The following is a 16,004-nucleotide window of genomic DNA, read 5'->3' on the forward strand; positions in this document are numbered from 1 at the left end:
ACGAGCCAAGGATTACTGGGATTCTCTAGAAGCTAGGACAACACAGGGAAAGATTCTTCCCTTTAGAGGGAGCACGGCTCTGCCGACACCTTTATTTAGGATTTATAGGCTTCAGAACTGTGAGATAATGTGTTTCTGTGGTATTAAGTCACCCAGTTTGTGGTACTTTGCTACAGCAGACCTAACAAACGAATACAATTATGGAGGCTTTTTTGCGCCCCTTTTAAAAACTCTGCACCCCAGAAGAATGCCTCACTCGCTTCACCTGGCCCTTGCCAGGCTTCTTTGTGGGGCCTGGGAGGAATTCACTAAAACCTAAGAACTAGTGTAAGGCATTAACAAAATCAGCCTGCTTTGGGAGGGGTCAATTTCTTGAACAGAGACCTGCTTTTTAAATTTTTTTATTACAATTAAAATTACTCAAAAGCAAATCAATTTATTTCAGTCAAAATAACTCATGTTTACATATTTATAAAACAAACTGTACAATAAAATACATAAAGTTTTCACATTTTCTACTTCAATCATCATCTTCTTCCTCTTCATCACTGATCACGTATTTCTTGTGTTTTTTATTTGTTTTATCATCATCTTCTGCTTTTCTCTTTCCAGAAGGCTCACCTTCCTAAACAGATAAAAATTTTAAAAATCTCAAAGTTCATAGAGAATATTTCTAGAAAGGTTTATCAAAAGTAGCTCTGAGCTGAATAACCCTCTGAAAACCCAAAAATAACATAACTTTTAATAAGAACATTTACCAGCTGAAGAAAACCAGTGGTTAAGGTCATGGCGAGTTTCCAAACCTACAAGTACTAGAGGCATTCAAAATGACTACGGAGTAATAACCAAACTGACCCTAAACCCCAATTTCAGGCCCATGAGAGCGAGCTAAGCAATTGTGACCCAGTCTCACAGGGGGAAGAAGCTGCTGTACATGGAGAAGAGCTGCAGGAAAGTGGAAAGGGGCTTTGCCCTGGGAAGAGTTAGGGCTCTCCCAAAGAAGTCAGCCTATATAACTGCTTGTTCTGCTGACTATTTTGACCATAATTAGGTATTTACTTAAACTTTTTTCTCCACTTGCTGAGCATTTCACTTCTTCGTTATCTAAAAAGCATTCTAAAGACTGTCTTTTTTTTTTTTTTTTTTTTGCGGTATGCGGGCCTCTCACTGTTGTGGCCTCTCCCCTTGCAGAGCAAGGCTCCGGACGCGCAGGCTCAGCAGCCATGGCTCACGGACCCTGCCACTCTGTGGCATGTGGGATCTTCCCAGACCGGGGCACGAACCCGTGTCCCCTGCATCAGCAGGCGGACTCTCAACTACTGCGCCACCAAGGATGCCCTAAAGACTGTCAATTTTTTATCTTTTAATTTTTTGAAATAAAGTTATTTATTTATTTATTTATTTTTGCTGTGTTGGGTCTTCGTTTCTGTACGAGGGCTTTCTCTAGTTGCGGCAAGCGGGGGCCACTCTTCATTGCGGTGCGCGGGCCTCTCACTGTCGCGGCCTTCTCTTGTTGCGGAGCACAGGCTCCAGACGCGCAGGCTCAGTAGCTGTGGTGCACGGGCTTAGTTGCTCCGTGGCAAGTGGGATCTTCCCAGACCAGGGCTCGAACCTGTGTCCCCTGCACTGGCAGGCAGATTCTCACCACCAGGGAAGCCCAAGACTGTCAATTTTTTTAAATAACTATTTCTTGTTTTGGATGTATTAAAAACTCACATAATAAAGTTTTTTTTTAATATTTGAAAAAAATTTTTTGAAGAAATTAAAGGCTTTCATACACAAGTTTCCACTGCTTAAAGTCACGTTGTATAACGTTCTAATAGAAACAAAAATTTGGGAAGTTTTCTAAAAATACTTCTTACAGATAGAATTTGAACAGATCAACATTAAATAATATCAAAAATTGATTAAAATGAAATGATACTAAATATGATACTCCAGAATTGCCTTAACAAGACTCCTCACCAAAAATAAAACAGGGTGAACAAAGTTTAAAGGTTGAAGTTGGGGAAGGCCAAGCATCTTACTACCCTGACCAGAGAATGCTTCTGGATGTAGCATACAAGCTGGCATAGCCACTTTTTCTGATGCCTGGCCCTCTGAGGAGAAGATATCAATACTATCTCACACTTGTTTCCTGCCTTATTGTCCCAAATGCATCCCCACAGACCTGAAGTCATAGGAGAATTCAAAGGGGTAAGTTATGAATCCACAGGAAGAGATCCAGAAGTCCTCCTGCACTTACTTCCCAGCTGGCAGCAATAAAGTTACCCCAACAGCAAGCCTGGAGGGTGGATCCTGCCCCCAGGCTGTGACAAGCCTCCTTTCTACTTCCCAGCCTTGAGCAAACCTAGACACTTCTCTCCCAACCCCGCACTGGCAAAGGCAAGAAGCACATTCACTACTACCACCACTTTTCATTTATTTTCAGCTGATGAATCTTATCTTAAACTCTTTACATGCCAGCCTGGTTTGTGGCAACCTTCCCCAAGTAAACTTCAGTGTGTATGGTCTCTTCAGCTCTAAAGTTCTTTAATGGGTTTAAATTTGAGTGAATAAAAGAATAATGGGCATGGTACCTCTAAAAGGTGGTAGAGCCTGTCCTAAAGGAACCTAGACAGGGCCAAGCAGCTGGGAAGTCAGGAGCCAGGTCAAAGCTCTCCCAAAGAAGTCTAATTGGCACCGGTTCTAATCCACTGTCTCGGGTAAGACGCTCTGGAATTCTGCTCTGAAAATCCTTCCAGGACCGACTTCTCCGGCGGCTACAGACAAGCACAGTAAAGCCCAGCAAAGGCATGCAGGCCTGCTACTCCCAGGACTTAGAAAGTTGAGTGGCAACCTTCAGGAGACCTCATTTTGTGAAACCAGGGGTGTGGGATTCTGCCTTAGTGAACGTGGCTGGAATAAATCCCTGTGCCATGTAAATGCAACAAATGACAAAAAAATACTCATATTAGATGAACACAGACTGACAGGAGAAGATGGCGGAAGAGTACGACGCAGACATCACCTTCCTCCCCACAGATACATCAGAAATACATCTACACGTGGAACAACTCCTACAGAACACCTACTGAACGCCGGCAGAAGACCTCAGACCTCCCAAAAGGCAAGAAACTCCCCAGGTACAAACTTTTGTACCTGGGTAGGGCAAAAGAAAAAAGAATAAACAGAGACAAAAGGATAGGGACGGGACCTGCACCAGTGGGAGGGAGCTGTGAAGGAGGAAAGGTTTCCACACACAAGGAAGCCCCTTCGCGGGTGGAGACTGCGGATGGCGGAGGGGGGAAGCTTCGGAGCCGCGGAGGAGAGCGCAGCAGCAGGGGTGCGGAGGGCAAAGCGGAGAGATTCCCGCACAGAGGATCGGTGCCGACCAGCACTCACCAGCCCGAGAGGCCTCTCTGCTCACCCGCCGGGGCGGGCGGGGCTGGGAGCTGAGGCCCGGGCTTCGGAGGTCGGATCCCTGGGAGAGGACAGGGCTTGGCGGCGTAAACACAGCCTGAAGGGGGCTAGTGCGCCACGACTAGCCGGGAGGGAGTCCGGGAAAAGTCTGGAGCTGCCGAAGAGACAAGAGCCTTTTTCTTGCCTCTGTTTCCTGGCCTTTTTCTTGCCTCTGTTTCCTGGTGCGCGAGGAGAGGGGATTAAGAGGGCTGCTTAAAGGAGCTCCAGAGACGGGCGTGAGCCGTGGCTATCAGCAAGGACCCCAGAGACGGGCATGAGACGCTAAGGCCGCTGCTGCCGCCACCAAGAAGCCTGTGTGTGAGCACAGGTCACTCTCCACACCACCCCTCCCGGGAGCCTGTGCAGCCCGCCGCTGCCAGGGTCCCGTGATCCAGGGACAACTTCCCCGGGAGAACGCACAATGCGCCTCAGGCTGGTGCAACTTTACGCCGGCCTCTGCCGCCGCAGGCTCGCCCCGCATCCGTACCCCTCCCTTCCCCCGGCCTGAGTGAGCCAGAGCCCCCGAATCAGCTGCTCCTTTAACCCCGTCCTGTCTGAGCGAAGAACAGACGCCCTCAGGCGACCTACACGCAGAGGCGGAGCCAAATCCAAAACTGAACCCCAGGAGCTGTGGGAACAAAGAAGAGAAAGGGAAATCCCTCCCAGCAGCCTCAGAAGCAGCAGATTAAATCTCCACAATCAACTTGATGTACCCTGCATCTGTGGAATACCTGAATAGACAATGAATCATCCCAAATTGAGGAGGTGGACTTTGGGAGCAAGATAGATTATTTTTTCCCCCTTTCCTCTTATTGTGAGTGTGTATGTGTATGCTTCTGTGTGAGATTTTGTCTGTATAGCTTTGCTTTCACCATTTGTCCTAGGGATCTGTCCGTCCGTTGTTTTTTGTTTGTTTTTTTTACTTAAAAAATTTTTTTTCTTAATAATTATTTTTTATTTTAAAAACTTTATTTTATCTTACTTTATTTTATTTTATCCTCTTTCTTTCTATTTTTTCTCCCTTTTATTCTGAGCCGTGTGGAGGACAGTCTATTGGTGCTCCAGCCAGGCATCAGGGCTGTGCCACTGAGGTGGGAGAGCTAACTTCAGGACACTGGTCCACAAGAGACCTCCCAGCTCCACGTAATATCAAACGGCAAAAATCTCCCAGAGATCTCCATCTCAACACCAGCACCCAGCTTCACTCAACGACCAGCAAGCTACAGTGCTGGACACCCTATGCCAAACAACTAGCAAGACAGGAACACAACCCCACCCATTAGCAGAGAGGCTGCCTAAAATCATAATAAGGCCACAGACACCCCAAAACACACCACCAGACGTGGACCTGCCCACAGAAACACAATATCCAGCCTCATCCACCAGAACACAGGCGCTAGTCCCCTCCACCAGGAAACCTACACAACCCACTGAAGCAACGTTAGCCACTGGGGACAGACACCAAAAACAATGGGAACTATGAACTGGCAGCCTGCGAAAAGGAGACCCCAAACACAGTAAGTTAAGCAAAATGAGAAGACAGAAAAATACACAGCAGATGAAGGAACAAGGTAAAAACCCACCAGACCTAACAAATGAAGAGGAAATAGGCAGTCTACCTGAAAAATTCAGAATGATAGTGAAGATGATCCAAAATCTTGGAAATAGAATAGAGAAAATGCAAGAAACATTTAACAAGGACCTAGAAGAACTAAAGAGGAAACAAGCAATGATGAACAACACAATAAATGAAATTAAAAATAGTCTAGAAGGGATCAATAGCAGAATAACTGAGGCAGAAGAACAGAGAGGTGACCTGGAAGATAAAACAGTGGAAATAACTACTGCAGAGCAGAATAAAGAAAAAAGAAAGAAAAGAACTGAGGACAGTCTCAGAGACCTCTGAGATGAACACAAAGCTTCCTAATACAGCCATGAATGCAGGTCCCTAAAGACACAGGAACAGGCAGCCCACAGTTATGGAGGAGTTGTCTTCCAACAATTTATTTTTTAGACTGATTGTAAAACTCACATTAGAAACCAGCTCTCAGAGTTTATTTAACCCAAAATATACCCAAGAAAATATACAAATAAGGGTGTCTTAAAGTATAAGTGACCAACACCAAGAGTGTCAAGGCTTCCAGGGAAACACATTCAGAATCCCAACCACACTGGAGGGGAAGCTGGGACCACCCTGGTTCCAAGTTGCAGATGGCTCCATAAACAGAGGGGCCTCTAACAGGTAAGGCAGGGCTGACAAGGGGGGGAATGGAGGCTTCACGAGGCAGAGCTGGGGGAGGAAAGAGAGACACGGAGAGGAAGCAGACCACCAGCACCACATTCTAGGCAGTCCTTGGCAGGTCGTCTCTTTCATCCGAGAAAGTTGAGGTGTGGCAGTGATGCCCTTCCTTCCCATTGTCTGCATGTTCCTTCCCACGGCAGTCTTTCCCTTTTCCACTACCCATCTTTCCACTTTGGTTGTAATTTAGGTTTTCTAAAGTTTTCACTGCTTACAAAAATAAGGGAGGATAAAAAGTTCTGTTTCTCTCCTTTTTTTTTTTTTTTTTTTTTTTTTTTTCCCGTACGCGGGCCTCTCACTGTTGTGGCCTCTCCCGTTGCGGAGCACAGGCTCCGGATGCGCAGGCTCAGCGGCCATGGCTCACGGGCCCAGCCGCTCCGCGGCATATGGGATCCTCCCAGACCGGGGCACGAACCCGTATCCCCTGCATCGGCAGGCGGACTCTCAACCACTGCGCCACCAGGGAGGCCCTCTCTCCTTTTTTGTAACTTAGACCCTGCTGGGGAAGGGAAGCTAGCATTCACCCACTTTCATATCTGTTATTTATTATAATACAACTTTACAAGGCAGCGAGCATAAACCCCATAGAACAGATGAGGAAACAGACTTGGAAATGTGAGATGACTTGCTCAAGGCCATGCAAGTAGTATAAAATAGCCCAAGGGGCTTCCCTGGTGGCGCACTGGTTAAGAATCTGCCTGCAGGGGCTTCCCTGGTGGTGCAGTGGTTGAGAATCTGCCTGCTAATGCAGGGGACACGGGTTCGAGCCCTGGTCTGGGAGGATCCCACATGCCGCGGAGCAACTAGGCCCGTGAGCCACGACTACTGAGCCTGCGCGTCTGGAGCCTGTGCTCCGCAACAAGAGGCCGCGATAGTGAGAGGCCCGCGCACCATGATGAAGAGTGGCCCCCGCTTGCCACAACTAGAGAAAGCCCTCGCACAGAAACGAAGACGCAACACAGCAAAAATAAATAAATTAATTAATAAAAAAAACTCCTACCCCCAACATCTTCTTTAAAAAAAAAAAAAAAAAAAAAAAAAAGAATCTGCCTGCAAATGCAGGGGACACGGGTTCGTGCCCCAGTCCAGGAAGATCCCACATGCCACGGAGCGGCTAGGCCCGTGAGCCACAACTCCTGAGCCTGCGTGTCTGGAGCCTGTGCTCCGCAACGGGAGAGGCCACGACAGTGAGAGGCCTGCGCACCGCGATGAAGAGTGGCCCCCGCTCGCCGCAACTGGAGAAAGCCCTCGTACAGAAACAAAGACCCAACACAGCCAAAAATAAATAAATAAAAATTAAAAATAAATAAATAAATAAAATAGCCCAAGATTCAGTAATCCAGTTCATTCTAATCCAGACCCATGCCCTTTCCCCATATCAAAGAATGCTCTGGTGACAACGGTGGTTCTCTGGGGTGGGGACTTAGGGTCTGAAAACTTGCTTTATCTCAGAGGAATAACTAGGCTCATGGCGTGTGGGTAGGGTTTAGTGTGCAAATAAGGAGAGGGACCTAGAGCAGGTCTGACCCCTTTCCTCCTCTCTCCCACTGTGACCCATGCCAGGACTTGAACTGGGGCAATAAGGGGAGGCAGAGGCAGGGGTTGGGAGGTCCAGGCAGAAGTAAAGTCTCTGCTGTCAGGAAAGGGGAAGGGAGGGGTACAGGAAGACTTAATGGTGAGTATTTGGGTGTGGAAGGTAGAGGGTAGCTCCTATAACAGACAGCTAGGAGGCATTCGCAAGAGACATTTTTAAGTCAGGAAGTTACAGGTTTGCAATTGCCCAGACTAGAAGAAGACTATTTGATGGATCACATTTAGAAATCTCATTTCTGAGAATACTAGAAATAAACAGAAGTCCCATGGCACTTTTCAAGTTTTATTCAGTTTCTGCTTGCCAAAGAATAAAACGGCATCTGCTTAGATGAGGATTCCTGTTTGCCAACAGTTCAACACACTATAAATGCATGATTAAGATGTTTCCTATCTAATTTAAAACAAGTATGTTGCAGAATAATTTAACAATTTTTGTCTAGTTATCTTCCATAGCATGCCACTTTCAAGAAAGACTGGGAAATATTAAATGTTGTAATTAACAATAACGCAAGAAAATTCTGTTTCACATGAGAAAAGAGCTCATGGAAGCTCACAGTTCACAGGCCAAAATGATCAAAATACATTAAAATCATGAATAACAGGAACACAGCAATGTTCCCACAATATGGCAGAACAATCCTTTGAATAACCCTCCCATTGAAAATTACAATGATGAAAAACTATAAACAAACCAAAGTGATGGCAAGAAAATAAGGTGTAATCAGAGACCAAAAATTAAGCAAAAGCAAGAACCCACAGAGATAAGCACAGCACTAAAGCAGGCTTTCTCCTTGAAGACATTTACCAAACTGTGTGAACATGAGCTTAGGTTTTATGCCTTGCAGGGTGCTGAGGACAGGAGACAAAGGCCAAGTGGAGCAGATTAATAGCAGACCCCAAAGGACTGTATCTTTATTGTTCAGGTGAACTAGAAATAAACCCAGGCCCATTTCTCTGAGGCAGGGGTCAGCAAACCTTTTTGGTAGAGGGCCTGAGAATAAATGTCTTAGCCTTTACAAGACATATGTATGGTTTCTGTTGCAACTAATCAACTCTGTCACTATAGAAGGAAAACATCCATAGACAAATACATAAATGAATAACCATGGGTGGATTCCTAAAAAACTTTATTTGAAAAAACAGGCGGCAGGCCAGATTAGGTCAGTGGGATGTAATTTGCCAACCCCTGTTCTAAATGTCTGCAAGGATAATTTCTAATCTCTAACATTAGAACTAATTAACAGGGGATTAAAACAAAAAATTAAAAATTTCTAGGAAAATTCATAACCACAAGTCAGAACCCATACTTCCAGTAAAACTAAGAAGACCTTATTCCAAGAATATAATTTAAAGTGGTCCCAAGGTACCTGGCAGAAGCAAATATATACCATCTTTGGAGGAATCCATCAATCTAAGCCACAAAAATTCCCATTGATCTGAGCTAAGTAAATCAATCATTTAATTGCAGAATACATGGAGAAATAAGTGATCATGAAAAAGAGCCAGCAGAAGTAATTGGCCGTAAAATCACACATGTAAAGATTTTAGACATTGGAATTATCAGACATAAAAGACCTTACATGTAGGTTTAAAATATTTAAAGACATTAAAAGGAGAAACTGAAAAACATAATTTAGGAGCAGAATTTTTAAAAATTACCAATTAGAAAAAGAAACTAAACCTCTAGAGATAAAAAACTGAAACAAAGTAAAAATCTCATGCAAGAGATTAACAATGTATTAGACAGCTAAAGAAAGAAGCACTGAACTAGAAGGATATGAAGAACTTTCCTAGAATGCAGAGAGATAAAGACATGGAAAATATGAAAGACAGATTGAGGATCTGTCATGGAGGATAAAGTAAGAAAGAATAACATGCACCTTATCAGAGTTTCATGAAGAAAGGAGAGACAGAATGGTACAGAAGTAATATCTGAAGAATTAATGGCTCAGAAATTTTCAGAACTGATGAAAGAAACCAACCTACAGATTCAGAAAATCTAACAAATCCCAATCAGGAAAATAAAAAGAAACACAAAGTAAGATACCATAGCAAAATTCAAGAATAGCAAAGATAAAAATAATCTTAAAAGACTTAAATAGGGACTTCCCTGGTGGTGTAGTGGTTAAGAATCTGCCTGCCAATGCAGGGGACACAGGTTCGAGCCCTGGCCCAGGAAGATCCCACATGCTGCGGAGCAACTAAGCCCTTGTGCCACAACTACTGAGCCTGCGCTCTAAAGCCCGTGAGCCACAACTACTGAAGCCAGCACACCTAGAGCCTGTGCTCCGCAACAAGAGAAGCCACCGCAATAAGCCCACACACCGCAATGAAAAGCAGACCCTGCTCACCGCAACTAGAGAGAGCCTGTGCACAGCAACAGAGACCCAACGCAGCCAAAAATTAATTAATTAATTAATTTAAAAAAAATAAAAAGACTTAAATAAGTAGGCCATGGAGACATGATGTACAGCACAGTGACTACAGTTAATAATACTGTATTGTGGCCTTCCCTGGTGGTACAGTGGTTAAGAATCCGCCTGCCAATGCAAGGGACATGGGTTCGAGCCCTGGTCTGGGAAGATCCCACATGCCACAGAGCAACTAAGCCCATGCGCCACAACTACTGAGCCTGCGCTCTAGAGCCTGCGTGCCACAACTACTGAAGCCCACGTGCCTAGAGCCTGTGCTCCACAACAAGAGAAGTCACCGCAACGAGAAGCCCATGCACCGCAACACAGAGTAGCCCCCACTTGCCACAACTAGAGAAAGCCCACATGCAGCAACAAAGACCCAACACAGCCAAAAATAAATAAATAAATAAATAAATACTGTATTGTACAATTTAAAGTTGCTAAGAGCATAGATCTTAAAAGTTCTCATCACAAGAAAAAAACATATAACTATAACTAAACATATAACTATTGTAGTGTGATCATTTTGCAATATATACATATATCGATCAAATCTTTATGTTGTATACCTGAAACTAATATGTTATACAATGTTACATGTCAATTATATTTTGAAAAAAGACTTAAAATTTCTCAGCACCTGTACTCTTATAATTTGAAAAGGATACTGTCAAAAACGTAAGTTAAAATTCCTTTGAAAATTTATTATTTCAATAATAGATGGAAATTTATTTTCTTGAATTACTCAATACTATTTCAAATATGAGTTCATCTAAACAAAAAGAAAACAGATTTTTCTACCATAAGAATTATTTCTGTAATTAAAAAAATATATTGAAAATAAACAAAAAGAGGAAAAGAAAAAAGAGATACATGCTCTGATCTACCCACACTAATGATTTCTAGTTCTCTAGTCGAGCCTTGGTATATCTCAGGGCCATGTGTCTTCTCCCAGGCCTTTCCATCTACCTGGCATGCCCACCCTGGCTGGTTTGCCCTGCACACCTAGCATTCTTCCTTCAACACCCAACGAGAGGTCTCCTTCTCTGAGCAGAGGTATCAGACCCTCCTCTGGGCCAGCCCTAGTCCTGTTACTGGATTTATCTCTCTGAGCTTCAGTGAAGTGTATAGACATCTATCTGTGCTCCTGGGCTGTGAGGTCCTCTTCATTCCAGGAGTTGACTTGTAGGTACAGGGTAAACCTCTAGAATTGAATAAATTTGGTTTACCTCATCACTGGTGAGTTTCTTTGCTTTGAGTAATCTTTGAGCCTTATCTTCTTCTGATCCCTCATCACTGTCTGATGAATAGATTCTGGCTCGTTCCTCTGAAAGCAAAGGAAGAAGATTTGTAAGTGACTTTCAAAGACAATGATCCATTCATTCCCGGATTTTTCTTCTGATGAATATCTTTAGTTCCTTTGTACATTTTTTTCCAGAGGAAACAAATAAGTAAAAAATTTTAAAACGTAAAGGTAAACGTGGGCTTCCCTGGTGGTGCAGTGGTTAGGAATCTGCCTGCCGGTGCAGGGGACGCGGGTTTGAGCCCTGGTCCAGGAAGATCCCACATGCCACGCAGCAACGGAGCCTGTGCACCACAACTACTGAGCCTGCGCTCTAGAGCCGAGAGCCACAACTACTGAAGCCCATGCGCCTAGAGCCCATGCTCTGCAACGAGAGGCCACTGCAATGAGAAGCCCGCGCACCGCAACGAAGCATAGCCCCCGCTCAGCCGCAACTAGAGAAAGCCCACGCACAGCAAGACCCAATGCAGCCAAAGATAAATAAATAAAAATAAATTTATTTTTTAAAAAAAGGTAAATGTAAGTTTAGATATGTTGAAATGAAGCACTTATCCTCTCAAATACAAGAATGGTTTATCTGACCACTTTTTTTTTTTGGTATCTGACCACTTTTAAATATTAAAAAGGCTTGTGCAAGCTGATTAAAGAGACAGACACCACTATTTCCAAATAAGTTTTTAAAGTCTGAGTCATTCTTTTATCGGGGTAACAGTTAATTCCAAAATAAGCTTTAAAGATAAAAGCAAGAGGTAGTTTCCTGGTCCTGTAAAGACGGTTTGTTGCCAAATGGACATTTCAAAGGGAGATGGAGATGAATAACAGCCTGTGCTGATGCCCCAGCCCAGGTGAAGCGCAGGTTGAATAAGAACAGCTGATATTAGACCAACCCCCTCACCTCAGAACCCAATGCTCTCCCCTTCTCCCCATTCCCTGCCTATCCCTAGACTATCCGACTATTGGACAGAACTGATCACTAATGAACTTCTCCATTAGGTTTTTAATCACTGGGAAACTGAATATTATATAACTCTCCCCTAAAAAATCCTCAATTTTTTCATTTTTATTTAGCGTATATGTGATTTATTTCCACAGTTAATCTTTTCTGTGGGAAATCTGCACTAACAAAAAAATAAAAATAAAAATAAAAGGTCTCTGTACTATAGTCCCAAAATAAATAAAATGCAGTTGCTGTGAAAAAGGAGAAGGGAGTTTCACAGGATGGTCAGAGAAAGGGAAAATTGGGTGTTCTTATAATTTATCATTCTAACAGGGCAAAACCAGGAACATGGTCACCCAAGGTATACCTTACATTGTACAGTGATTCCCAAATCTCTATCAAATCTTACCTGGTGGGGATTAGATCCTCAGGGGAACTCAGTATTCAGAGACATGGAGTCACGTGCCCGAAGCCGATGAGTGGTAAGAACAATGACAATAGTTTGGGGTAACATTTATTTAGTACTTCTTATATGCCAAGGGCTGGATGAAGTACTTTATACGTATAGTGTCATTCAATTCTCTAAACAACCTCATCATGGTATAAATACTATTACCAATAGGTTGTTCTTTTCTTGATAAGGGTAACAGAAAAGAGGTACTGTAACTTTCCAAAAGTCATCCAACTAAAAAGTAAGAGAGTTGGGAATTCCCTGGTGGTCCAGTGGTTAGGACTCCGTGCTTTCACTGCTGAGGGTGTGGGTTTGATCCCTGGTTGGGGAACTAAGATCCTGCAGGTCGTGTAGTGTGGCCAAAAACAAAACAAAACAAAAAGTGGCAGAGCTGAGTCCAGCCCAGGTCTTCCATCTTCAGGTTCAGTTTGCTTTTTTAAGCATGACATCTTGCTGCAGGCTGTGGGGAAACTTCTGGAGACAGACACGTCAGAGGTCAGATGGCCTTGGTTCAGAACTGTCCATGTACCAACTATGTGTCTTTGGGCAAGCCACTCAACCTCTCAAAGTCTCCATTTCCTCAGTAAGAACAAGACAAAAATGGACCTTGAGGCATTATGCTAAGTGAATAAGTCACACTTGTATGTGGAATGTAAAAAAAAGGAAAACAAAAAAACAAGCTCATAGATACAGTTGCCTGAGGTGTGGTGTGGAGGGTGGAGGAAAGGGTGAAGGGAATCAAATGGTAGGAGCTCCAGTTACAAGATAAATCAGTCATGGGCACATAATGTACAGTGTGGTGACTAAAGTTAATAACACTGTACACATATTTAAAAGTTGCTGAGAGAGCAGACTTTAAAAGTTCCCATCACAAGAAAAAAAATTCCGTAACTATCTTTGGTGGCAGAAGTTAACTAGACTTATTATGGTGATCATTTCACAATATATACAAATACCGAATCATTAGGTTGTACACCTGAAACTAATATAATTAGTTTAGTAATCATTTTTTTTTAAAAAGAACAAGACAACAGTAGTAACTGGGTCTTAACATTGTTATGAGGATCCAATAGGATGCATGTTTGAGTATTTGCCTGGGATTCAGTGTGTGCTGAGTAAATGTTAACCATTATAAATTACTGGTACTTGTGAAAGAAGGGAATATGCAATGGAGAACTTTGAAAGAAAACACATGTATTCGCTGAAAAACTGAACTTCCTGATTCTTAAAAACTGAACTTCTTGATTCTTAACTAGTAATTTAAAAAGTTGAGAGAAGTTCCAAATATAATCGGCAGACTTTCAAATCAGAAAGCAGAAGCTCAAGGGATGAGTCTGCAAGCGAGAGAGCACAGGCAGCTTCTGCCCTTCCAGGCTGACCTGAAAGGATTCCACAATGACTCTTTAGCTCTTTAGATGTCAAAATGTCTCACTCATTAACACTGGTTCCTTAAAAATAAAATGTCCAGTGACTGAGCATTCAGAGTATGCTCAATGCAAAGATAAATTCCTGGACCCTGACATGATGACATTTAATTTCTGCCCAAACTCACCTCGAATGCCCCCTTTGTATCGGTTTTTAATGGCAGCCAAGCTGATGGACTCCTCACCTTCCTCCTCCTCATCATATCGATCAGGTTCTAGGTAGCTAGCACTCAGCCCCCGCTGGTGCTGTTTCTCTCTCATGCGGCGCTGCTGAGATTCCCTACGAATAGAAGCCCTCAAACGTTCTTCTTCTTTCTGTAAAGAAGCAAATAAATTACTGAACTTAAAAAAAAAAAATGAACTCACTTAGTGCTCCCTTGAAACTACTTTACTGTAAAGAACACCTAAATGCCTCGCCCAGGATAACACCAGTTCCTATGTCCTCAGGGTACAGTTCTCTCCATTTTACACCCCTGTTACCACACATGGTCATCATCTTGTTCAGTTCGAAGGCGTGAAGACAACACAGGGTGAAGAGGCAAAGGCTCCCTCCCTCACACCAACCTCCCCATCAGAACTGGCACCGGCACAGCCTTGGGAGATGCAGCGTCCCCTGTGCTGCCAGGCAGAGCCCAGAGTGCAGCAACCAGCCTGAGGAACCTCGTTCATGTCCAGTGGATGCCTGAGGGAGGCGGGTTCTCTTCACCCCTGAGACAGACACCTGACTTGCCCAGGCTCCACCTAACTACCATGGTGCCCACATATTCCAGTCTGGGGCCCTCAACCCAGAGAGCTCCCCACAGCTCCTGATGGCAGGATGGGAAGGTTCTGGTGGGGAGGGTCCGAGCCCCAAAGCAGAGCCTTCATTCCCTTCCATCTGCCTGGCTTCTATACATTGGGGTTCACTAGGCAGGGCCAGGGTATGAGAAGTCAGGGATATTCTGGAGTTTCTTTGATTCCTCACTTAATTGCTTTATTACTGCATACAACTCTAATTCTGTTGCTGGACATTGTTTCATTAAATAGTATGTGGTTGTGCTGAGTATAGAGTAAAAATCACTGTCAGTAGAATAGGGATTAAGAACAAACTAGCTGATTCCTTGTGCATTTCCATGCAAGCTGGGGATGTGAAGGAGGGCTTGGGGCATCTCTCAATGTGGTCCTGGAGTCTTCAGGTCCCTCCAGCTCCCCTACCTTCAGGAGAAAAGGGGGGAAACTTCTTGTCTATTTATATTCTACCTAGACCAAATCTCTGGAGCGTTTCCACTGATTTTTGACATGAACTCTAAACCAGACATAGATGATTTAATCATCCTTGAAATTATCTGTGAAAGTTCAGATTCTTTCAGTCATCTGTTTGCCAAACTCTCAGGACCTGGTGGGAGAGAACCCAAGCCAGGGTTTGTTTTAGGACTATCACCATTTTACCCATTTGCCAAATGCTTAGGAAATGAAACCAGCTCCGTGTTCATGCCAGCTGGAAGGATAAACAGTGGGTCAATAAGAGATGATGAACAACATTTTAGGAAATGCTATTCTTAATATTCCAAATATCCAGGATAAACCTCAGCCAACATACCTTAATCATCTCTGTGCGCTGGCATTCAGGATCACGACCAGCCATTGGTAAGATTCTAATCTTCTGTGTCTTTGAACATCTATCTGCAAGTGACAGGGTCATCTTTCTATGTGTGGCACTGTCTGTAGAGTGAGGTCTGCAGGAAATGAACAAAAATACCTCATTGTTTAGCAAATACATTTGTGAGCCAGTCATATCAACATCAAAGGAGGCCAGTGACCATTTCCTATTCTCTAGAAAAAAATAGGCAGGGACACAAAACAATATACTAGATGGGGATTCTGAAGTTTCTTCATTCTGTAGCTTACTAAAACATTCTTATCTCACAAGTAAAGTGAAATACGGAAAAGTAGAGTAAAAAAGGTTTGCACAGCACAATTACCCTCTAGAAGTAGTAAATGGATGGCATAAGCAGCATTTACTGAATACTAAGTGCCAAGCACTGTACTTTTGTGTTTTACATATTACGTGACTTCATTGTCACAGCTCCTCTATGAGATAATTATTACATTTTATATATTAGGAAACTGAGGCAAGGAAAGGTTGAGAAAGTTACACAAGGT

General features: G+C 43.5%; 1 protein-coding gene across 1 annotated transcript in view; it reads right to left on the bottom strand.

Moving 5' to 3' along the window:
* Positions 1-423: 423 nt before the first annotated feature.
* The window catches only part of LEO1 (LEO1 homolog, Paf1/RNA polymerase II complex component), a 50,734-nt gene continuing 35,153 nt past the window's right edge, over positions 424-16,004 (bottom strand). Inside the window, exons 9-12 of the mRNA XM_082618868.1 lie at positions 15,442-15,577; positions 13,991-14,177; positions 10,977-11,074; positions 424-625 (exon numbers count right to left, since the gene is read on the bottom strand). Coding sequence (XP_082474994.1) covers positions 521-625; positions 10,977-11,074; positions 13,991-14,177; positions 15,442-15,577 — 526 coding nt within the window. The 3' untranslated portion in view covers positions 424-520. The remainder of the gene's footprint in view (positions 626-10,976; positions 11,075-13,990; positions 14,178-15,441; positions 15,578-16,004) is intronic.

The sequence above is a fragment of the Mesoplodon mirus genome (genome assembly GCF_964341445.2).
Source record: "Mesoplodon mirus genome assembly, chromosome: 4".
Classification (NCBI taxonomy): domain Eukaryota; kingdom Metazoa; phylum Chordata; class Mammalia; order Artiodactyla; family Ziphiidae; genus Mesoplodon; species Mesoplodon mirus.